General features: G+C 33.8%; 3 protein-coding genes across 3 annotated transcripts; 2 read left to right on the plus strand and 1 right to left on the minus strand.

Annotated features, from left to right (window-relative positions):
• The first annotated feature begins 7,251 nt into the window (after positions 1–7,251).
• Positions 7,252–13,055, plus strand: LOC139846605 (autophagy-related protein 18f-like). The gene is made up of 6 exons (XM_071836080.1): positions 7,252–7,936; positions 9,216–9,665; positions 9,754–10,164; positions 10,990–11,205; positions 11,291–12,037; positions 12,399–13,055. Exons 1-6 carry the CDS (start codon positions 7,742–7,744, stop codon positions 12,849–12,851), a joined length of 2,472 nt encoding a protein of 823 aa, XP_071692181.1. The 5' UTR covers positions 7,252–7,741; the 3' UTR covers positions 12,852–13,055.
• Positions 13,056–13,464: 409 nt separating this feature from the next.
• Positions 13,465–15,132, minus strand: LOC139848509 (thioredoxin-like protein CXXS1). Its single transcript, XM_071838238.1, has 5 exons — positions 15,034–15,132; positions 14,820–14,942; positions 14,431–14,577; positions 13,805–13,885; positions 13,465–13,479 (listed from the first exon to the last, which is right to left on the minus strand). The coding sequence occupies exons 1-5, from the start codon at positions 15,130–15,132 to the stop codon at positions 13,465–13,467; spliced, it is 465 nt and encodes a 154-aa protein (XP_071694339.1).
• Positions 15,133–18,040: 2,908 nt separating this feature from the next.
• LOC139848319 (photosynthetic NDH subunit of lumenal location 3, chloroplastic-like) lies at positions 18,041–19,555 on the plus strand. The gene is made up of 3 exons (XM_071838052.1): positions 18,041–18,347; positions 18,876–19,162; positions 19,278–19,555. The coding sequence occupies exons 1-3, from the start codon at positions 18,071–18,073 to the stop codon at positions 19,374–19,376; spliced, it is 663 nt and encodes a 220-aa protein (XP_071694153.1). The 5' UTR covers positions 18,041–18,070; the 3' UTR covers positions 19,377–19,555.
• Positions 19,556–25,803: the final 6,248 nt, after the last annotated feature.

A 25,803-nucleotide genomic window follows, 5' to 3' on the forward strand; every position in this document is an offset into this window, starting at 1 on the left:
AACTATATGTTTAGAATTTTGTTTTGAGTAATTATAATATAAACTTATTTAAATTAACTAAATGACAAGTTTTAATTATATTAATATAAATTATTAGGAATAGTAATTTAACTAATTACAAACTAATTATAAGTTATAAACTTTTAATTAACACTAATTATAAGGTTAAAACATGTATTAAAGTATTTTATAATAACTAATATTAATTATATAGTAATAACCTAAATATAAATAATTAAATAATTAAAACCCTAATTTTACCCTAACTGGTACTGTAGCCGCGTTATTACCTTACGCGTTTCGCGTATTTATACGCGTATCGCGTATAATTTAAAACCTACGCGAATTGTGTGATTCTGATCGTACATTTTGATTTACAGGCGTACGCGTTTCGCGTAGACCATACACGATTCGCGTATGACTTATACGATGTGACAAACAGTCTGGTACGAATTTTAAGTATTTTTATGTAATTTTTTATATTTTATAATAATAATTCGTAAATAATAATAATAATACGTTTACAAGAAATAATAAAGGGATAAATGGGAGTGTTTACTTAAATGTGTCACCCCTAGGTCCATGGATTGTTTTGAGTTTACGCCCTATTTAAAATGTTTTAGTAATAAACTTTATATTTTTCTTTCGAAAAAATATAAGGTTAAGACTAACTAAATAAAATCTAATTTTCATCGGATTCTTTTTAGATAGCTACTATTCCTTAAGTATTTAAATTGAGACCTAGCCTAGTTTTGACTTTCGCCAATACCCAAATCGTAACGGTTTCCCTTTTTACAATTTCACTGTCATATAATTATTGATATTACCCAAACCACCGAAGTTTATTTCTAAATTGGTGTTAATAACTTATCCATAAATTCGTCTAGATCATTTTTAATGTTGAAGCTTAATTTATGTAAATAAAAACAACTTTCGTTATTTAAATTTAATAAATTAAGTGGCAAGGGTTAAATACCTAATTACATAAAAATGGTTCTTTTAACTAGGCTCAATATTAAAAATACTAAAGTTACATTTTTAACTTTTACAAATGGTAACAATCCATTTCACTAGGGGCTCTACATTTAAGCAAACACTAGGGAAATTTAGCTATTCATTACGCTAGGGTAAACATAAAAATATAGATATGCAAACATAATAACAACGCTAATTTTAACAGAATAAACTTACTAAAATATCTTCACTTTCATTAACTTCAAACGGTAGGAAAATTACAATAATAACACCTCTTTCACGCGTACAATAACACCCTTAATCACGAACAATACCCCCTAAATAATTGAAACTAATTTTTACAGAGTAATAAAATGACAATATATTTAACTATAGTAATTGTTGTATGTGTTGTTGTCTAATCCTCTCCTCTTAATGTGTCTGATTGTACTCCGTATTTATATTTGATCTTGAAGTAGTAGGTGACTATGCCCTTTACTTTCTGCAGCACTTGAGAAAAAAGAATTGATTTTTAACACCAAAAGTAGCCGCCCCATTTCAGTTTCATGATTAATTCGGCCTAATATTACGCGTTTCGTGTAGACTCACACGATTCGCGTAAGGCTAACTTGCTACACGTTTCATGTAATCCTACACGATTCGCGTATGAGTTGATGGCAGTTTTCTTTATTTTCCTTTTTCGTTTGTTCTTTGTTGATCCCGTATCGACGTGTACTGACTTGGTACTTTCCATTTGAACTCTTTTCTTCAACTATCTTGTACTTTCATTCGGATAAACTTTTCTTGATATAAATTTTGGTTAAAACTATCGTTTTATCGTCGTTTCTTCAACTAGCAAGCTCTTGTCTACTTTTATTGTTTTTCTCGTGAAATGCTCATTGAATGTCTTTGTAGATGGTAAAAACCTATGAAATATAAATGATATTGCGTCGAATAATATGTATGTTTAAAGCAATATCAGCAACCTTATAACTTGTGTGAAATGGATCCAAGCTCTCTAGCTTAGGGTTCCATCACCTCTTTTGACTTGGATTGTGCTTATACTTGTTGAATTGATGTAAAGTTTGTAACTTTGTTGTAAATAGGACTTGTAATTGTGTTAAGACTAAGGATATGATGTAACTTTGGTTCATCATCCATCTAAGACTCTTAAATGAGTTGTGTTACCACTTGGTCTTAATATATTGTGTATTTATGGTAGAATCTTGGTCAAAAGTGATGCTAAACCATCAACTAGTTGTACACTTGAAGCTACAAGCATCAAGGATGAGAACCGTGATGAGCATCAAGCACCAAGAACCCCACCGAAGCACTTGTCCACTGATTTTCGTATCTGATCAGACCACCTGGGCTACTGAAAAGTTGATTTTCAGATAGTTCGGTTCGATTAGATGATTTTCTGTTTAGGCCTCGTCTTAATCCGAGTTACGGTTTAGGATTTATGGCCCTCCGAGAGTCACTACACCCTATTAATGTTGTGCTGAAATTTCTGACCTACTCGCACTTAAACCATCGCCACAGTCAAACGAAGACGAGTTAGGTTCTGAAAATTGGTCAGCTGTTATGGGACTCATATACGGAGCCATAGTCACTGACTACGCGTCTTTTCGATTTACGTAGAGGTCGTAACAGCTGACTGAAGTCAGCCTATTATTTCGATTCTCTATTCTTGTCAAACTTACTTAGCTTTTATGATGATGATGATGATGACACTTAAAATTATTTTATGCACTATTAAAATTTATAAAGACAACCTACTGACCTAGAAACCTTTGATTTAGGTTGACGACCTTTCGGACCGACTTACTTCTTGCATACTTTCATTACCGACTTTACCGCTTTTATCACTGTGAGTTATAGCATCCCTTTTTACTTTAACTATTTTGGGACTGAGAATACATGCGCTTTTTATGTTTTACATACTAGGCACGAGTACTTAAACTTTATATGTGTGTGGGTTATACAATGGCATAAACATTCCCCTTAGCACGGTAACGTTTAGTCATTGGTTTTTGAACCGGTGAACGTGAATCTTAGATATGGATCCATAGGGTTTGACATCCCCACTCGGGCTAGTCGCGCTAGCATTTAAATGGTGTTTAATACTTCGTGAACATACGCACTCGCCAAGTGTACTTTCAGGGGGTTATAAACGTTAAGTCTAGTTACCGGGTGCCCACGGTTATACATATACTTTTCATACTGTTTGTTACACTGAAATCTCGTGGCCTATCTTACGTTACTGTTACAACTTACACTATAGCTCACCAACATTCGTGTTAACTTTTAAGCGTGTATTTCTCAGGTGCCTAGAGGTTTATTGCTTCCGCTATTAGAATTGCTGTCTTGCTGTTAAGGACATGCAGTGTTATTTATCTGCTGCATTACTAGAGATGTCTCATTCATGGAACTTTTCTGTTGCATTCGTAGTTTATGTTAATTTCAAACAATGGCTTTGTAACGACCTTAGGGTCAAATAATTATATTTATGCTCCTATTCGTAGGATGCGCGCTATCTTTTGTAAAACGTTATCTTTATATGAATGCAAATCGGTTTTCAAACAGCATATAGTGTTTGACCATGTAATGATCCTGTTGATTGATGATCCGTACACGATGGTTTTGTACGGGGCGTCACAAATGTTTCTTGAAAGAATTCAAGGTGAGATATGTGAATAAATTCATCCACCATGTGGACCATTTAGACATTTCATGTTCTAATAGACGCATCTAGCGGATGGTCTCATGTTTGTGTGTTATTAATCCGTAATATGGCATTTGCAAAGTTTCTTGCACAAATTATTAAATTGAGAACACATTATTCTGATTACACCATTAAAAGGATGAGACTTGATAATGCTGGTGAGTTAACATCTCAAGCATTTAATGATTATTATATGTCTACAGATATTGTTGTTGAACATCTAGTTGCACATGTGCATACACAAAATTGGTTTAGCTGAATCAATAGATAAACGCTTGCAGCTAATAACTAGACAATTGGTAATGAGAACAAAACTCTCAATATTTATATGGGGACATGTAAATTTACATGATGCGACATTAATTCGCATTAAATCAAGTGCAAGTCATAAATATTCTTCATTACCAACTTAATTTTGGTCGAGAGCCAAATATTTTCCATCTTAGAACATTTAGTTGTGCAGTGTATTTTTAATTGCACCACCAAAACAAATGGTTCCTCAAAGAAGGATGGAAATATATGTTGGATATGAAACATCTTCAATTATAAGATATATTGAACCCATGACGGGTGATGTTTTTACAGTACGTTTTGCTGATTGTCATTTTAATGAAAAATTATTCCCTAGATTAGGGGGAGAAATGAAAAATAAATAAAATGATGTTTCATGGTGTGAACATCAATTAAGGTATCTTGATCCTCGCATAAAAGAATGTGAAACGAAAGTTCAAAAATAATGCATATGCAAGAAACTTGCAAATCGATTACGTGATGCATTTAAAGATACAAAAAGAGTGACTAAATCATATATAATAGCAGTAAATGCTCCAGCTCGAATTGAAATTCCAAAAGCTGGCAATAATGTCACTCTTGAGTCTTTGCCACGCATGAAACGTGGAAGATCAATTAGTTCCGAAGATAAAAATCCTCGAAAATAAAATTAGCTGATAATGAGGTAAAATAAAGTGTTCAAGAAGAACCACAATTCAATATTCCTTCTGCAGAGGATATTGATAAATGTAAATACATAAATTGCAATAAATTATGCAATATTATGGAACCGAAATGAAATGAAAAAATCTTGATGAGATATTTTCATATAATGTTACAATGACATCATGAATAAAGATGATGATCTGGAACCAAAATCTGTCATTGAATATCAAAATAGACATGATTGAGCTCAATGGAAAGGAGCAATGCGAGCTGAATTAGAATCGCTCAATAAAAGAAAAGTTTTCGGAACAATCGTTATCACTTTTAAAGATGTGAAACGTATGGGATACAAATGAATTTTTATCAGAAAAAGAAATGTGAAAATGAAGATATAAGGTAAAACTAGACTTGTAACTTAAGATTTCCCACAAAGACCAGAAATGAATTATGAGGAAAACTTATCCTTATGTAATGGATACAATTACTTATTAGATACTTAATCAACCTGGTAGTTACTTAAATGCATCTCATGGATGTTGTTACTACTTATCTATATGAATTACTTGATAGTGATATGTACATGAATATACATGAAAGGTTTAAGGTATCAGAAGCATCTAATGCAAAACACAAGAAAATGTATTCCATTAAGTCACAAAGATTTTTATATGGGTTGAAACAATCGGGTCGCATGTGGTATACCCGATTAAGTGATTACTTGATAAGAAAAAGGATATACAAATAATCTTATTTGCACGTGTTCTTATTAAGAAAACAATGTCCGGATATGTGATTGTAAGTTGTTTATGTCAATGATCATAACATCATATGAACAAATAAAGAGATTCATGAAATCATTCAACTTCTAAAGAAAGAATTTGAAATGAAAGATCTCGAAAAAACCAGGTATTGCCTTGGTTTGTAAATTAAGCATATGTCTAATGGTTTACTTGTACATCAAACAAGTTATACCGAAAAGATTTTTAAAACATTTTTAAAGACAAAACCATTGGTTGTTAGATCACTCAGTATTGACACTGATCCATTTCATCACCGTGAAGATCATGAAGATCTTAACGGATCAGAAGTTCCAGATATAGTGCAATTGGGACTATTATGTATTTTACAAATTATACAAGACCTGACATTTCTTTTGCAGTTAATTTGTTGACAATGTTCAGCTCAGCCCCTACCAAAAGACATTGGAATGGGATCAAACAAATAGTTTGATACCTTCGGGAAACTACTGATTTATAATTATTTTATTCTAACAACTCGAAACAAGATTTGTTTGGTTATATAGATGCAGATTATTTATCTGATCTACATAAAGCTAAATCTCAAACTGGATATGTATTCCTAAATGGAGGCACCGCAATATCATGACGTTCTCAAAAACAAACACTGGTTGCAACATCATCAAATCATGCTGAAGTGATTGCATTACATGAAGCCACTCGGGAATGTTTTTGGTTAATATCAATGACACAACTCATTACTGATTCTTGTGGACTAGAACGCGATAAAAGTTCAACAACTATCTATGAAGATAATGCAGCTTGCATAACATAGATGAAAGAAGGGTATATCAAAAGTGACCGAACAAAACACATACCTTCTAGATTCTTCTCATACACTCAAGATCTCATCAAGGACAACCAGATTGAAATGAGATATGTTCAATCCAGCAAAACTATGCCGATCTTTTAACCAAAGCACTTTCAACTGCTGTTTTCAGAACACACGTTCACAATATTGGCATGAGACAAGTTCAAAATATGTGACGACTTAACGATGTCTACTTGAGGGGGAGTCAACTCTATGCTGCACTCTTTTTCCCTTGGTTAAAGTTTTTATCCCACTGGGTTTTTCTTTAGCAAGGTTTTTAACGAGGCAGTACTGGTTGATCTCTAACGAAACAAAATTATCATCCAAGGGGGAGTGTTACGATATGGATGGATTCTCATTTTGTACGCATGCAGATAAATAGAGATGATTGATAATCATGCACAGTAAAATTATGAATTATTGATTACTATTTCACCTACTCTATAATTGATTGTGAAAACGAGTAATGTACAGTTAACTTTTAGTATTATAAATACTCACTCAATTGTAAAGATATGTACACCATTCTTAAAATAAGAATTTAATCTCTTCTTTCTTCCTTCATATTAGTATCTTCCTTCATAGTAGTAGAATATATGTCATATACAATATGAAATTATAACAAATATAAGTATTTGAGAAATGTAAAGGGGGATGATTCTCACACACACTTTTTTGATCCTCACACACCAATTGAGTATTATTAGAAGAGTAAAAGGTTAAAATAGGTGTGTAAGGATCAAAAAAGTGTGTGTGAGAATCATCCCCAAATGTAAAATGCAGCCGACATAAATTAGGCATGAAAGATTAATGACGACAGTGAAAATACAAAAAATAAAAGATAAATGAAAATTGCAAGAAAGAAATCTAAGGAACAATTAGACGTGTGGGGGCGGTCTCTTCAAATCAATTCCGTAACACAAACAGTCTTTCCTTTCTTCCATTCCTGAATTCAATTCCTTATCCTTTTCTTCTGTAACTACATTCAATCTGTATCTGTATTCTGTATTTTATATAAAAACATATTTTATTTTATCCATTTTCATACACACATATTTTATTAAATTAAATTAGATTTAGGTCTAGATGTATATGTAGATACATGTTACGTGAAGACATTGATAGCAATATGGTGATGATGATGATGATATAAAATACTTTCATCTTCTTCCTATATTTTAACTACAAAACCCTAACTATTTCAAATTGATTTATTAATCCGTTTGTTTTATTTCAATTAATTTCTGTTAGTTTATCAGATTCTTTGCCTTGTAAATACATCAAACTATATCGATCCTTCGTTTTTTTTTTCACTGAGGGATTCGAATTCATTTTCGTTTGTGATCGGTATAAACTGTTAATAGCAGTACCGATTATCGTTTTATAAATTTGTTTGTTACGCAAGTTAATAAGATTGATTGAGGTTATGATCAGTGTAGAAAGGGGAAGAATTAGGGCTTGTGGTATTGAATTTGATAAGGTTTTCGAGAATTTGGTGTGTTTGTTTGAGGTTTGGTGATGAGGAAGATTGATTATAAACAAAGGCATAGTGGTGGTAGTACTAATGGATATATACAGAATTCGTTTCGTTCGATATCTAGTTGTCTGAGGATTGTGTCATCTGGTGCGTCTACTGTTGCATCGACTGTTCGGTCTGCAGCTTCAGCTGCGTCTTCGATTGTGGACCGTGATACCGATGTGGTTCCTGATCAGGTGAGGCTTATGTTTCGTAAATATAATATTGAAATTTAGACTGCTTTATATTACCTAAAAGTTCATATATGTGCTCGCTTATTTGAATTCGCAACGCATAATGAGACTGAGTATTATAGAAATGAGAGGTTTTATATCTTAGTTGGATTATGCATAATCAATATACGAAGTACGGATACATACATTTTCTCTTTTTGAGCGGCTCAAGGTCTTTAGGAGCCTAAAGCAACCTATTAGGACATTAATTATGGTGCATACATTTTGGTGCTAATTGAGTTTATACTAGGGATAATAGCCGGAAAAGGTAACGTAAAAGACAAAATATTCTAATAAAGGGAATATCATTTTTACCATTGCCATCATAAAGGATTCTGATTATGATTTCGTGTCTGTTTAAAGGATACGGTCTTTGAAAACCGTGAAATTGAGGTAAAATGACCAATTGTACGCCACATAGGTATCCATGTTGAAGTCAGCTCATCAAATTCCTTCACGGGCAATGATGGTAAAAGTGACATTCTCTTCGGGTACGAGTATGGTTGTCTGCATCATACCTATCGAGTACCAAGTCTCGGTGGGATTGGGTAATGTTGTTGTTGATTGGGAAATTTGGTCTTTTATATTATCATTTTGGGCTATTTTTATTTTATACTACTCCCTTCGTCCCAAAACAACTGTCTCATTTGAATATTGAAAGTCTTGTTTTTCAACTTTAACTTTAAGTATTTTTGTTTGTGTTATACTACCTCTGTCCCATTACAAAGTGGTTGAAATACAAAGTGGACACTTGAAATGGGACATCCCAAAATAGTAACGTAGACATTTGTGGACGGAGTATAATATTACTTGAATGTTATACCAGTGAAAATACATTTAAAAACGCAATCCATTTATATAAATTCATCAAATATTGTATAGCACAAAGAAAAATATCTTTAGTCGAAGTTGGTAAATAAAGACTTCAAAAGTCAAAATAGGACAGTTATTTTGGGACGATGGTAGTATTTCTTGCTAAGCATTTTTTGAAGTATCTATGTATCAGAGTTGCTTAGGATCTATTTATAGGTTTATATCCAGTAGTAGTTTAATTACTGGTGGTTAGACCTATAAATTATGATACTATAGCTTTACAATTCTGCTTCTTTACAAACCGGTTAAATACATCCTTTTTGCTCGTGCAATAACTGGCGATCTAGCTATTTTTTTCTATTCCATGTACATGTTTGGTTTCTCATACCTGGAAAAGAAATGACAGTTTTTATGTGTTTATATAACAAAGGTGCTGTGGGCTGGGTTCGACAAGCTCGAATGTGAGGGTGATGTCACACGCCAACTGCTCTTGCTAGGGTTTCATTATGGTTTCCAAGTGTGGGATGTTGAAGATGCAAACAATGTGCGTAAAATAGTCTCTCGATACGATGGGGCTGTTTTCTTTATGCAAATTATGCCAAAAACAGTTGTGTCAACTCATTCTGGAGTTGATTATGTAGAAAACCATCCTCTGCTGGTAATTTGTGCAGATGGGTCCTTTTCTGCAGGTGAAAACGCTCACGGTGGACCCGCTACAATAAGAAATACTCATGGTCAAGTAAATGGTGGGTCCCTGCCTACTGTAGTATGGTTCTATTCGTTAAAATCTCAAACTTACATAAAAGAATTGAAGTTTAGATCAGTTGTTTACTCTGTACGATGCAGTTCTCGCATTGTTGCTGTTTTGCAGGCGGCACAGGTCTGTTAGCTTTCCATTTTAACTATAAGTTTTACATTTTGGGTAACATGAAAATAATAGGCGTATGCACGTGCACTACAATTTACAGGTACATTGTTTTGATGCTGCAACATTACAAAGGGAGTATACTATTGTCACAAATCCTATAGTAACGTGCTCTTCTCGGTTTGATAATATAGGCTTGGGACCTCTTGCAGTGGGTCCCAGGTGGGTCGCTTACAGTGGTAGTGTTGTGCCATTGCCGAATACACGTGTCACTCCACAACACCTTACTAACCCGGGTTCAAATGGGAGCGTTGTTGCACATTATGCAAAACAATCAAGCAAACAGCTTGCTGTAGGAATTGTTACTCTTGGTGATATCGCTTATAAGAAGCTTTCTAGGTATTACTCTGAGTTCGCACCCGATGGCACCGTTACTCAACAAGTAAACAACCCGATTCGGAAGGATCTTGAGACACATAATGGCCATTTACCAGATACCGAGAACATTGGAATGGTATTTTTTTTTTTTTTATTCTTTTCACGTATCTATCTGGCTCGTTTGAAAGGGTTAAATGGTTGTGTTTGTACCTAGCTTTCAGTTAAAAAACATTTCTTGATGAATGTTGTCAATGGACTGATATAATGACAGAAGATCACTATTTTAATCTTTACTTTGTCTTTTTGATTAGACAAAATTACATGAGACGTCCATGTGGTTTACTCCAGATTTCATGCTGGGTCCCTAAGCTTTTTTTTACGTGCAGGGTCCTCGTATTTTACACTTGTTTCGCGAGGGGTCCCTGTGAGGGGCCCCGTACTTTGCACTCGTTAAGTTGTATCCGTAAACCACAGGGACCCCTCACGAAACGAGTAGGGGGACCCCGCACGTCAAAAAAAAGTTGGGGGCCCCGCATGAAATCTGGGATAAACCACAAGGACGCCTCATGTGATTTTGTTCTTTGATTATGACTAATAAGTTTCCTGGACTGATATTAGACAACTACTTGTATTGTAATATAGCATTGTAATCATAGTTTAGGGATTGTTAATGTAAGTATACCTTCTATAAATAGAAGGTCTCATGTACTGGTATAGCACACAACAAGAACACAGTTCTTTCTTTCTCTCTTTATCTCTTACAGTTAATAACTGATAGCATTATCTAATCTAAGATGTAAATATTTAAAATAAGCCGGATGATATATGCTAAATAATCCCATTTAATAATTTAACATGATAGTTTTGTATACATGTGATTAGATTTTTTGTCTTTGCTCGTCAGTTATATACCTCGCAAGCTTTTTGATTGTGTTTTATGTTCAACAATAATTTTTTGCAGGTGATTGTTAGAGATGTTGTGACCAAATCTGTAATTGCTCAGTTTAAGGCACACGACAGTCCTATAGCATCTTTATGTTTTGATCCTAGTGGTACCTTATTAGTAACAGCTTCAGTTCATGGTCATAACTTCAATGTTTTCCGTATTACACCCGGACTCGATAATGGTGCATCATACGTACACCTTTACAGGCTTCAACGTGGCTTTACAAATGCAGTAAGATTTCCGACGTTAATTTTTTGCTTGTTTATGGATTTACTGCAAGATAATAAATACCCTTCCTTTATGCGAAAACACTCAGGTTATACAGGACATAAGTTTTAGCGTGGACAGCCGTTGGATCACAATAAGTTCCTCAAGAGGCACCAATCATCTTTTCGCTATATCTCCATCAGGGGGCCCAGTAAATATAATATCTGATGAAGAAAGTTTAACCAATAATCAGGGATGTAATTATGATTATAATCCCGCTAATAAGCCGCCAATTACACTCTCTGCTATCAGTAGAATAAGAAGTGGAAATAGTGGGTGGAAAAATGTGGTGACCGGCCCCGCGGTGGCGGCGGCATCTGGTAGGATGAATACATATTCCGGCGTAATTGCGTCTACTTTTCATAAATGCAAAGGTAACAATACGGGTACTGATTTAGGTTCCAGAAATTCAAAGTATCATATGCTTGTTTTTTCGTCTTCTGGTTCTGTTGTACAGTATGCATTGCGAGTATCGTCTGAAGTAGATACCGTTTATGATTCGCCACCTCATCATGAAATAAGATTGACTGTTGAACCGATTCAGAAGTGGAACATATGTAATAAACAGAACAAAAGGGATCGAGAAGATAATGTTGACATATATGGTGAAAATGGGCATACAGTTAACAGGAAAGTATTCCCCGAAAGGATAGAAAATGTAAATATTGATTATTTTGATGGTACGAGTAAGGTTAAAAGAGATAATGCGAGCCTTGAAGAAAGTAATCATGTGTATATTTCTGAAGTCGAATTACATACGCACCAATCGCATATCTCACTGTGGGCCAGAGCACAGGTACAAGCTTATTTTTTAACTGAAAGGTGCATACATGCATACCCAACAACTAAGGCGTCTTTTGTTTTTTAGTCTGCACATCTTATTATGTCTTATGTCTACGCGCCTTCAGATGTGTTTATTGCAGGCTGTTTGTTTGTTTGAAGACTTAATGTGTTATTATGTTTGCATACTTAGATATGTGCTATTAAGTGCTGCAGACAAATCTAAGTTATTTTGCAGACATAAAAACAAACAGTCTGTAGTATTCAACATACAAACTTAGACCACATCTTCTTAGACATGGTCCACAGATCTTCAAACAAAAACATTTTAAAAACAAAAAACACCTAAATCTTTTTGACATGTGTATTTTGGGCAGATTAATTTTCAATCTTTGACGCTAGATGATGTCACAAAGGACGAATGTGAAATTGAGATAGAAAAGATTCCAACTCACACGGTTGAAGCTAAGTCTAGATACTTGGTTCCAACTATTGATCATTTTCAGCATCCTAGGGTTCAAACGATAAGCAGCTACGAACATAAGAAGCTTACAAATGGAAGCAGCTATGAATATGAGAAGTTTACTAATGGTGGATTTGAGATTGGTGATGAAGATATTAGGGATGATGTTAATAAAATGCCAGTAGAAGAAGATATAAATGGCTTTGTAAATAACAAAAGCAGCTCGATATGTGAAATTCAACCCGAGACTGTAAATAATAGAGAGAACTCGGTGAGTGATACTGATACCCAGTCTGAGCACGTAAATAATAACATAGGTCAGAAGCTCAATAGCCATTGTGAAGATAAAGGTGACGAATTCAATTGAAGGTAAGAATGTGTCTCTGGTGTTTATTTGCAGGTGCGTACCCGTCTTCATTAATAAGATGGTTTCTAATGGTATAAGGAAAGAAAGATTAAGATCCATTCAGGGCTTTATTTTGATTTGGGGTTATCGAGATTATGTCAAGGTTTGTTGTTCTGATGACTTTATGTAAATAACATCTGAATAATCACAAATAATATTAAAATAGCAAGACTTTGTTGCTAAAGATTAAAATAGGAAGAATTTGTTGCTAAGATAATGGAAGTGTAGAATAGATATAATTTGAAGTTTGGTTATATATTCCAACTCTTTTACACTCCTATTTATAGGCTTACAAAAAGTGACTTACTTAACCTCTAAGAAATCTTAAGAGGTAAGTATCACGAATACTGATAATTTCTTAACAAGTAAGAAAACTAAAATATCTAAGTATTCTTTATAGATAAGAATACTTAATAACTAAGAATACTTAATAATTAAGAAAACTTAATAGCTAAGAATAATTAATAACTAAAAAAACTTAATAGTTAAGTTTTCTTAGTAACTAAGTTTACACATCAGACAAATGTCTAATAACAATCTTAGATACACTAACAATCACCACTTTTTAATTACTTCATACATCACAATCCTAATCAATTTCAGATAATTCAAATAACCCATAGAAAATGGATTTTTATCATTATTCATTAATCATGACGTGCAAGGAACGCTTAACATATATTAGAGGTTATTAAAATAAAATGTTTCTATCAAACACGCGAAACATGCGGAGTAAAATGTTTTTTTTACTCGTATTATTTAAAATATATACCCTTCGGCTACAAAAAATGGCATTTAGCATCTAACATTCTCATATATTTCTTGCACATTGGAAGAGCTTAACATAATTCCACAACCCAGTAATAATTATTATAATGTGTAAAAAATCTAACAAAAATGAAATATGTTGTTACTGAGTTTTTAGTAACTGTCACTACACGTATCGAACACGCATTATTTGTAACGCACGACCCACTATTTGATGATGTAACAGCCTACATGATTTTCACGTGACAAAAAATATTAGTTAATAGATGCGTATGTTATCTTCTGATACATATAATGCAATAATAAATAATTGAGAGTGTGACATACAATATCAAAATCGTGAGAAACAATATCAAAATCTTGAAAGAAATTCAGCTATGTTCCTTTGAGTGGATATCGAATCGTGCGAAAGATATTGAGATCGATTGGCTAGTATGGATTACAAGTCCGAACAAGATTGTAATGTCGGGGTAGTTCTAGTCTTGTAATATAGGTGATCATGTTTCTATTTAGGTAACAAGTGTTTAGTTAGTTAGTAAGGTTGTTCGTTTTCAAAGTCGCTCGTTTGGTAGTTATTTAAGCCTTGTTCTCCAAGGCCTAATCGTTTGTATCATCATATTAATAAAATGGTTTGCTTTAAAAAAAAAAAAAAAAAACAATATCAAAACGAAGATCGACAAACAAAGTATATATATTAAGTTATAGTTGGGATTTAGTTTCAAGCACTTTATTTCTTCTATGAAGACAATTAATTGTAGATTTACAAACTAACAGAATGAATAAAAGCAGCAATTCTTTTCTTGACCTCGTTGGGGTTAGCACCGACAACTTTATCCATCACTTTTCCTTTTTGTTTATTGTCCAATTTTATCATAATAAAGGTAGGCATAGCTTTAATTTGCATCTTCTTCATTACACCCTGCAAGGTACACAAACCACTAGTATATAATTTATCTCTAGTCATACTTTTAACCCGCAACTTCATAATTGAATGGTTATCTTTATACCGATGAGCCAATTTTGACAACTCATACACTACGATCACTAATTAATTCACGAATATATACAATTATAATACTTGAACTCAAAACTGGTATGATATTGGAAGGGTTATCTCGACGCTAAGCAATTGGCCCTTTTGTTCTAAATATATAATCTTACCTTCACATCATCTACATCAACGGATAAGAAAAGGGTGTCTTTATGAATCATAGCTTGTTCTTCAAACACTGGCTTCATCGTCATTGCCGGCTTGCACCATGCCGCTGTGAAATACATTATCACCTTGAAAAGTATCACATTAAGTTTGTAATAGTCCATAAGCTTTTATAAATAAAAACAAATGTTAACATCAAATTAATTAGTTTGAACTTACAGGAATAGTTGTTTGGTGCATAAGTTTAGATGTGATCATGTTCCATGTTTTCTGAGAATCTATTTGCACAACTCTTGACTTGACAACCTTTTCAACCATATTTTCTAATGCAATTTTTGATAGTTAGTTATACATGAAGGCATTCTAATTCTACTATTTATAGGAAGGTGAGGGTAGCAACTAGCAAATAGCAACCCCATTCTTTGTTAGAGCCAATATTATTTTTTTAGGTGTATTAAAATAAAATTTATTTTACATTACAATAAATATAATCCTCATATTATATTCCAAACCAAGTTTATAGAAAAGGCATATTACCCCAGGATTTGGTCATTAAATTTGTGTACTAGTATCAAAAGTCTAATTATTACTCCGTATTTAACATGGCTAAAACGTGTCTTGAATTTTTCTCTTTCTAAATGACCTTCTTTTACACTAATAACGTAAAGTCGTTTGGACCGTTCACACCATAAGAAGTTGTCTCCTCGTTTATAAGAAGGTACATTATTTTTATTTATAATTTTTGCTAAAATAATGATTAAATGATACCAAGATTATATTAGATACCAAGATTTAGATTTGATACCAAGATTAGATTAAATGATTAATTTATGGATCTATTCTGACGTGGTTGTTTTCTAATTTCTTGGTAGTATTTTTTTATTTTTCTTATTCTTTCAAATAGCAATCATATTTTATCACATTACTCATAACATTAGTTTAACAATCCCATTTTTCATAATATTATCACAGGAATATGAATAAACACTTCTTTTTTCGAAAAGCAAGCAATAATATTAAAAACTCGAGCAAGAGTCAAGCAAGAAGCCAGACACATAAAACACGAACTATAGCCCCCGTTACAAACCGATTCTGGAGGCTATAAATGAGAAATAACATTGTTGTTGCTAAGACCGCAACTCTAACTCCACTAATTACACGATGCAATATTTAAGAGGATTGGTTAACCATTCTAGCAACTCGATATTCTCCTTTTTATACCGCGAAGCAACCCATTCAAAGGATTTTAGTTGGATTTCCATGAGTGCCGATGATCCGTTCCAAATCTTGTTTTGAGAAAACTTTATGATTATGATTCCTCCAAATTAAATAACCACACTTCCACATCAAAGTTTGCCAAATACATGAGCATATCAAGGATAGAGAACGGTTACATTTACCACGAAAAGCCTCATTAATACTTAGATTAGCAACCGCTCCTAGATTCTACCACTTATAAACCCTTTCCCAAATGTCCATCGATAGTCGACAAAATAGCATTGAGTGATCAATTGACTCGATGTCGTCATCACATATGGGGCATCTAACGGAGTCGAGATCTATACATCTTTTGTCAAGTTCGGTACGAACCGGAATCCGTCTATTAAATACCCTCCATATGAAGATTTCGACTTTCAATGGTACAAGGTTGTTCCGCAATGTTTTCTTTCGTGTTCTGCAATCTTGAATTAAAAATATCATTAATTAATCTCGTGAGTTTCTTTGTAGTGAAGATACCATTTGCTGTAAGTTTCCAGTTCCACGAATCCATCATCAAATGTTGTTTCGAGTACGAGTTCAACAATGAGGAGAGTCCATGTAGTTCACCACATGCTCGTCCAGAAGGATCCCCGGTACAGTTCCAGTTTGCGCGCCTAGAGCCTCCTGTCCATGTAACTCTGTCACTAATCGTGGCCTGTTGAACTGCATCCAAATGAAATAGCCGTCCGAACATGTGTTTTAACGGCTTATCCCCTAGTCAATGGTCTTCCGAGAAGTATGTTTCCATGCCATTGCCGATCTATTTGAAGAAGGAGTTGCTGAAATTTACACCTAGCTTCTCGGAGTCATAATCTGCACGAAGTATATTAGACCAAACACCATTTTCCATTGAGGCCGATTAAGGCCCGAAAGAGAAAGTAGCCTGTTAGCATCATGTATGCTTTTCAAGACTTTAACCCAAAGAGAATTTGACTCCGTTTTAATTCGCCAAAATCACTTCCCTAAGAGTGCAAGATTTTTTACCAGAAGGGATTCACTGTTTAGACCTCCATCACCATAAGGTAAAAGAGAGTTCGTCCATTTGATCCAAGTTAATTTTTTACACTCACCCGACCCGCCTCATAAGAAATATTCACGGATACTCTCAAGACAATTATGACACACAAGAGAGCTCGAAAGAGGGGGAAATAATATAGCGGTAAATTACTAAGGACCGATTTAACTAGCGTTAACCTTCCACCAAAACCGATTTAGATTTCCAATTTCCAAATCGATCTGAATAAATACTTTGAATAGTCTAACTTATCAATATTAGTGTTCGATTCAGCTCCAATCTATGCTAAAAAAAAATAACAATCAAGTTGAATTTAAAATTAACAGCATAATCAAGTTTGAAAGTTTGTTTAGCTATTTTTCCTTATAAACAATTTGAATAAAATATACTATAATGTCCTTATCCTAGGTTTCTTCCTTTATAGCTCATCTTTTTTCCCAACAAATTTATCTTTTTTCCCACTATTTTTTTTTTTTTTTTTTTTTAAAGGCAAGTTAATTTTATTATATTTATCTATGTGATTGCTTAACCAATACTAGAATTCAACATGATGTATTAATATTTTAGTGAAGATAATATCTATTATCATAAATGCCACTTGATGATTGGTGATGCAAATTACCAAATCAAACCAATCATATATACTTATATTCTTTTTTAATTGTTATTGTTATGTTATTATCTTAACAATATCGTAACAGAAAATAAGATGTCAAAGGAGTGCGTTTTTGGTTAACTTGTACTCCGTAACTAATAGTTAGATCCTACATTTCACATTATAATTTATTTTCATTTTCATTATTATATTGACTTTAAAAGACGATATATGAAACGTTCATCCAGGTTTATTTTAGAGTGAAATTACATATATACCCTTAGTTTTAGGATGCAGATTTTGTGGCCAGTAAAGCCCCTCAATTTTAGCATACAGGACACCTCAAAAGTCATAATACTCTTATCAACTTAACACACTCTGCAACAATGGCTCAACCTGCAAACTTGACTCAAATTTTCAGCTCATTTTCGGCCATCCCAAAGCTTTCCGGTAACGGGCACCCCCGTGCAGATGTAGGTGCTGCCCGTTCGACCGAAAACAAAGTGGAAGAAAGTCAGAATAACCCATTGAAAACAACAAGAAGACTAGCATTAGGCATTGGCACTATTGGACTATTTGCAAATTCTAACGTTGCGGTCTCACTAGCCGATGACAATGGTTACTGGCTCAATGGACCGATTCCGATACCACGAGCCTCAAACTGTAACTCTTTAGTATCCCTCTCTTTAAATTGTCGGCACATTTGTCTTAAACAAAAGAGATTTGACTTTGACTTTTTAAGTCAAATCTTTCATTTATAAGCAACTTTAGATTATTATTATTATTATTTTTTTTTTTTTTTGAAAAGCAGCAACTTTAGATTATAGCTAACATATTCAAATTCAATGTACTAGTTATGTTCAGTTGATCATAAAACACTAGATATTCTTGATATTTAACCAACATTTTAGTTGAAAAAAAGGTAGAAGGTTTTCTCCAGGCTTCTTCTGGGAGGGAGAGTAATCCGACCTGATATACGCAGGCCAGCAGGACTACTCCTTGACTGTTTTCATCCCTTCATAGGCCACCACGAAATATTTGTCCTAGACAATATTCGAACCTGAGAAATCTTGCAAGGAACTTAGGGCCCAACCACTAGGCTATCTTGTGATGGTTGAACTTTTATGAAATTTACTTTTTAAAGTCAAACTGTGTCCACTTTGTTTGATAGAATCCTTTTACTTGTCATAGTGATCAATAATGTGGAAACGGGCACACGATCATTCTTGAAGACAGGTGTGTATATAGCGGATATAGGAACTAAAAGCAGGCAATTTCGGCTAAAAAAGTATGCATTTGATCTTCTAGCTTTAGGCGATTTGATAGGAAAAGACGCATGGAATTATGTTAGGAGGTATCTTCGCCTAAAGTCAACGTTCATGTACTTTGACTTTGATAAAGTCATCACTGCTGCCACCCCTGATGATAAGCCTCCACTCATCGATCTTGCGAATAGACTGTTCAATACTGTTGAAAAGGTAACTAATTCTAAATTTGATTTGACTTAACGGCTGTTTAAGGACTCAAAAGTTAAAAGTTTTACTTGTAAATTATAATTTTGATCTTAAGGATTCATTATGATAATTTTGACAGCTTGACGATGCGGTAAGAAAGCAAGATCTTCCTCAGACAGAATCATTGTATAATGACACAACAGTTATTCTTCAAGAAGTTATGACTAAAATGGCGTAAACCTTGTAATGGCATGGAATTGTATGTATGTACCTTGATCGTGAAGTATGTTAAATCACCTTGTATGTCTTTGTGAATTGTGTTATTTAATAATAACAGAGATACCACATGTATTTAGCATTTTAGCCTATACATAATTGCTATTAACTTATAATGATACAAACTGTTACGGAATATGTTTGTTCATCACTCTTTATGTCTTGATCATTGAAAGACTATGTATTAAGATTTATCAATTATGTTTCACAAATAGACTGGTTCCAAAAAACAAGCAGAAGGCCATAAGCGTAAGTACGAAATTCTGCCTGAGGAGATCTTATATAGCTGAGAACTTGTATAACAAATTAACAATATGCTAACAAAGTAACAATTTGTGGCAAATAAAAGGTTGATAACCGGCAACCCTTACTAGCCCACATCGGCTGCCGATTTCATAATGTGGGCGCATACCTGAATCACTCAGTGGTTCTAGTTATGGTGTTGGCAGGGTTTGAACTCTTGACATCTTCTTATTTGTGACAAAATTCTCCACTCATTACCAACTGAGGTATGCGTCAGTGGCTTGTTGGAGATATGGAGAACTTTAAACAATTAGAGGGAAGATTCCAGGAAACTCACACGAAGTTTCCACGAAGTTGTTATGAAACTCACATGTAGCTTCCACGAAGTTGTCAGGAAACTCACATGTAGCCTCCATGAAGCTGTCAGGAAACTCACATGAAGCTTCAAGGAATTGTTTTTAGCTTACTCCTTAAACCATTCTATAAATAGACCCTCTTATAACTCATTGTAAACACACCACAAATATTCAGTATACATTCTCAAGTTGGTCCGTGGACTAAAGCAATCACAACGATTGCATATAACCACGTTATCTCTTGTGTCGATTTACATTTCTTGCATTTATAATCTTTCGTTCATTAAGTGGGTTAGTAATCTTGTAGAATTACTATCAGTGAGTGATCTTGTTGAATCACTTGCGTTGTTTTGGGTCCTATATCCTTACAACTGGTATCAGAGCTCAAGGTTTCGACTTTGGGTACGATGGCGGAAGACGGAAAGTTTAGAATCGACCGATTCGATGGGAGAGACTTTGGCTTTTGGAAGATGCAAATTGAAGATTACTTGTATCAAAAGAAGCTACATCAACCTCTGTTAGAGACCAAGCCCGAAAGCATGAGCGATGCCAATTGGACGCTTTTGGATCGTCAAGCTTTGGGTGCGATTCGTCTTTCACTTGCTAAGAACGTTGCATACAACGTTGTGAATGAGAAGACGACGTTTGCTTGCTTGAAAGACTCTCTAACATGTATGAGAAACCTACCGCTTCTAATAAGGTTTTTCTCATGCGACAATTGTTCAATACGAAGATGAAGGTAGGTACGAGTGCAACAGATCATATCAACGAGTTCAACAACATCATATCGAGGTTAGCATCGGTAGATATTGTGTTTAATGATGAGTTAAAGGCACTAATCTTGCTTTCATCATTACCGGAAAGTTGGTCGGGTACGGTTACCGCAGTTAGTAGCTCTACGGGAACTACTAAGCTAGCGTTTGAAGGAATAAGGGATTTGATTCTTGGTAAAGATACTCGTAGGAGAAACTCGGGGGAATCGACATCCGGTTCTTTGTTAAGTACCGACAACCGTGGTAGGAAATTTGATCGCGGTGAGAAGAAGGGTAGAAAGAAGTCTAAGAAGAGGTATCCATCGAAAGATAGAAGTGAAGCTATTTGTTGGGGTTGCAATAAAAAAGGACACTTTCAAAGGAATTGTAAAAATGGTCCGGCGAAAGGTGTGAACTTGACCGAGGAAGAAAGTGATGATGCACTTTTATGTAGTGTTGAAAATTCTATGGAGTCTTGGATTTTGGATTCGGGAGCTTCATTTCATTCTACTCATGTCAAAAGCATGATGAAGAATTTTCGTTCATATCAAGGCAAGGTGAGATTGGCGGACGACAAACAACTCAATATAGAGGGCATTGGAGATGTTGTATTGAAGACTACTCTTGGCTCTAATTGGACCTTGAAAAACGTAAGGTACATTCCTAAATTAAAAAGGAAACTTATTTCGGTTGGTCAATTAGATGATGAAGGTAACGCGGTTACTTTTGAAAACCGCCAATGGAAGGTGGTTAAGGGTAGTTGTGTCGTGGCTCGTGGACATAAAAGGGGAACTCTTTATATGGTTGAAGTGTTTGATGAAGACACGGTGGTTGCTACGGTTAATGTTGAGTCCGAATCAACTCTATGGCACCGAAGACTCGGGCATATGAGTGAGAAGGGTATGAAGATGCTTGTTTCGAGTGGGAGAATTCCAGATTTGAAAAAGGTAGAACTTGAATTTTGCGAACCATGTGCATATGGGAAGCAAAAGAAGGTGACTTTTGGGAAATCGGGAAATGCTCCTAAGTTGGAGAAATTGGAGCTTGTTCATACGGATGTGTTTGGTCCAACCAATGTAGAATCATATGGAGGTTCTCGCTATTATGTCACCTTCATTGACGACTCCACTCGAAAGGTACGGGTTTATTTTCTTAAAGCTAAATCTGATGTATTTAATACATTTGTGAAGTGGAAAGCTATGGTAGAAAATGAGACTTGTAACGACCCTGGATTTTTCCAACATTTATTTATTAATAATTATTATTATTAATACGTGTGATTAAACGAATGCATGTCATTACATTTGCATGTTGCCATGATTGCCCGAACTTGACTTTAATTGCCCGAAACGTCTTTGTGACACCCGAAACTTATACGAATAATATTTTCAAGTATTATTTACATTCATGATTAAATTTATTAATCATTTTAATTAACTAAAGTTGTTAGTTAGTTACTTGGGCTTTTAATTGGATTAACTTGTTAATTACATACATACTTGGGCTTTTATTTGAACTTGGGCCTTTACTAGTGTTATTGGACTTTAGAAGCCCACCCTACCTTTTAAGTGGATTAACTAGCCCACTTAGTCATGTAAGTATCATTTTAAACTCTAACTAGTTAGTTATGAACCTTGGAATCTACATCATCCCCATGCACATACCACCTTATTATCCAACTTTTATGAGCTTTACCATGCATAACCTTGTGGACTACTCTCCCCCCCTCCCTTTTTCTGCTGAGCCGTGACCTCCCACGGGGAGTGGGAGTTCAAAATCTTTTTTTTTGATCACTTAATACTTGCATTCTTCACTAGTCCCATTTCATTTACACACACACACACTCACTTTTCTCTCAAACTTTCTCTCTTTTCTCTTCATACTTGTAAGTATTATGAACTTCTTTTCTCTTCTTCTTTTCTTTACAAAACCGAAACCAAGAACATAAAATCATCATCATCTTTTGTTACTTGCTTGTTTGATTTCTTGTTTGTTGTTGTTACTTGTTTCATATTGTTGCTGTTATTGTTCTTTATTAGTTAAAAGAATCAAACTACCTAGTTTCATTCTACATAATTATCTTGTTCATAACAAGAACATACAAGACATAAACTTCCTAGTTTATGATCTCCAATACTTGTTTAAAGAAAGAAAGTTCTTGTGTTGTAACCCATACTTGTAGTTCTTGAAGTAAACTTAAAGTTTACTTCACTTAAAGATCAAACCTTGGTTGAATCTTTAAAAGTATGAACAAACCATGAACCTTTTACTTGTTTACTTAGTTTATCGCTTCATTTTATGCACTTTAATTTCATGTAATTAGTTTAAATGGTCAAGTACTACAAGTTAGTCTTGATCTCATTAATCTTGAACTAAAAGTTAACTTGAAAGTTCAAGAACATATAAATAAGTTTCTTTAAATATAACTTTGTATACTTAATAACTTTAGATCTAGACTTTTGAGTCTTGGATCTTCAAGATCTAACTAAGAACTATGTTCTACACCTTAAGATCTTGATTAGTTAGTTTACTTTCAAGTTTATAGTTCTACATTACTTTCATATTTCATGTATGTGTTAAAACTAAGACTTTGATGTAACTTTGGTTCATCAAAACACTTACAACTCTTAAGTGAAGTTGTGCTACATGTCTTAGACTTGCACAAGGGTTATGATGGTCAAAACTTGGTAAATATGATGTAAACACATCAATGAGTTGTACACTTGAAGCTATAGGTGTAGTGACCCGAACTTTTCCATGTTTATATATATATATATTAAATGAAATTATTATTTACATGATTAAGTGTTTCCAAAATGTTAAGCAATCAAACTTGTTAAGACTTGATTAATTGAAATAGGTTTCATATAGACAATTGACCACCCAAGTTGACCGGTGATTCACGAACGTTAAAACTTGTAAAAACTATATGATGACATATATATGGTTATATATATAGTTAACATGATATTATGATAAGTAAACATATCATTAAGTATATTAATAATGAACTACATATGTAAAAACAAGACTACTAACTTAATGATTTTGAAACGAGACATATATGTAACGATTATCGTTGTAACGACATTTAATGTATATATATCATATTAAGAGATATTCGTACATCATAATATCATGATAATATAATAATTTAAAATCTCATTTGATATTATAAGCATTGGGTTAACAACATTTAACAAGATCGTTAACCTAAAGGTTTCAAAACAACACTTACATGTAACGGCTAACGATGACTTAACGACTCAGTTAAAATGTATATACATGTAGTGTTTTAATATGTATTCATACACTTTTGAAAGACTTCAATACACTTATCAAAATACTTCTACATAACAAAAATGCTTACAATTACATCCTCGTTCAGTTTCATCAACAATTCCACTCGTATGCATCCGTATTCGTACTCGTACAATACACAGCTTTTAGATGTATGTACTATTGGTATATACACTCCAATGATCAGCTCTTAGCAGCCCATGTGAGTCACCTAACACATGTGGGAACCATCATTTGGCAACTAGCATGAAATATCTCATAAAATTACAAAAATATGAGTAATCATTCATGACTTATTTACATGAAAATAAAATTACATATCCTTTATATTTAATCCATACACCAACGACCAAAAACACCTACAAACACTTTAATTCTTCAATTTTCTTCATCTAATTGATCTCTCTCAAGTTCTATCTTCAAGTTCTAAGTGTTCTTCATAAATTCCAAAAGTTCTAGTTTCATAAAATCAAGAATACTTTCAAGTTTGCTAGCTCACTTCCAATCTTGTAAGGTGATCATCCAACCTCAAGAAATATTTGTTTCTTACAGTAGGTTATCATTCTAATACAAGGTAATAATCATATTCAAACTTTGGTTCAATTTCTATAACTATAACAATCTTATTTCAAGTGATGATCTTACTTGAACTTGTTTTCGTGTCATGATTCTGCTTCAAGAACTTCGAGCCATCCAAGGATCCGTTGAAGCTAGATCCACTTTTCTCTTTTCCAGTAGGTTTATCCAAGGAACTTAAGGTAGTAATGATGTTCATAACATCATTCGATTCATACATAAAAAACTATCATATTCGAAGTGGTAAACTAGTAATCACTAGAACATAGTTTAGTTCATTCTAAACTTGTTCGCAAATAAAGTTAATCCTTCTAACTACACTTTTAAAATCAACTATACAAATGATCTATATCTATATGATATGCTAACTTAATGATTTAAAACCCGGAAACACGATAAACACCATAAAACCGGATTTACGCCGTCGTAGTTACAACCGGGGGCTGTTTTGGTTTGGATAATTAAAACTATGAAAAACTTTGATTTAAAAGCTATACTTCTGGGAAAATGATTTTTCTTATGAACATGAAACCATATCCAAAAATCATGGTTAAACTCAAAGTGAAAGTATGTTTTTCAAAACAGTCATCAAGATGTCGTTCTTTCGACGGAAATGACTACCTCTTTCAAAAATGACTTGTAACTTGTATTTCTGACTATAAACCTATACCTTTTCTGTTTATTTTCATAAAGTCAAGTTCAATACGAAACCATGGCAGCTTAAATCACTCAAAACGGATTAGAAACGAATAAATGGCGAGCAAAACAAAATTGGTAAAAACTACTCATTTTAGCTACGTGAAAATTGGTAACAAATCTATTCCAACCATAACTTAATCAACTTGTATTGTATATTATGTAATCTTGAGATACCATAGACACGTATACAATGTTTCGACCTATCATGTCGACACATCTATATATATTTCGGAACAACCATAGACACTCTATATGTGAATGTTGGAGTTAGCTATACAGGGTTGAGGTTGATTCCAAAATATATATAGTTTGAGTTGTGATCAATACTGAGATACGTATACACTGGGTCGTGGATTGATTCAAGATAATATTTATCGATTTATTTCTGTACATCTAACTGTGGACAACTAGTTGTAGGTTACTAACGAGGACAGCTGACTTAATAAACTTAAAACATCAAAAT

The sequence above is a fragment of the Rutidosis leptorrhynchoides genome, chromosome 5 (assembly GCF_046630445.1).
Source record: "Rutidosis leptorrhynchoides isolate AG116_Rl617_1_P2 chromosome 5, CSIRO_AGI_Rlap_v1, whole genome shotgun sequence".
In the NCBI taxonomy this organism is placed as follows: Eukaryota; Viridiplantae; Streptophyta; class Magnoliopsida; order Asterales; family Asteraceae; genus Rutidosis; species Rutidosis leptorrhynchoides.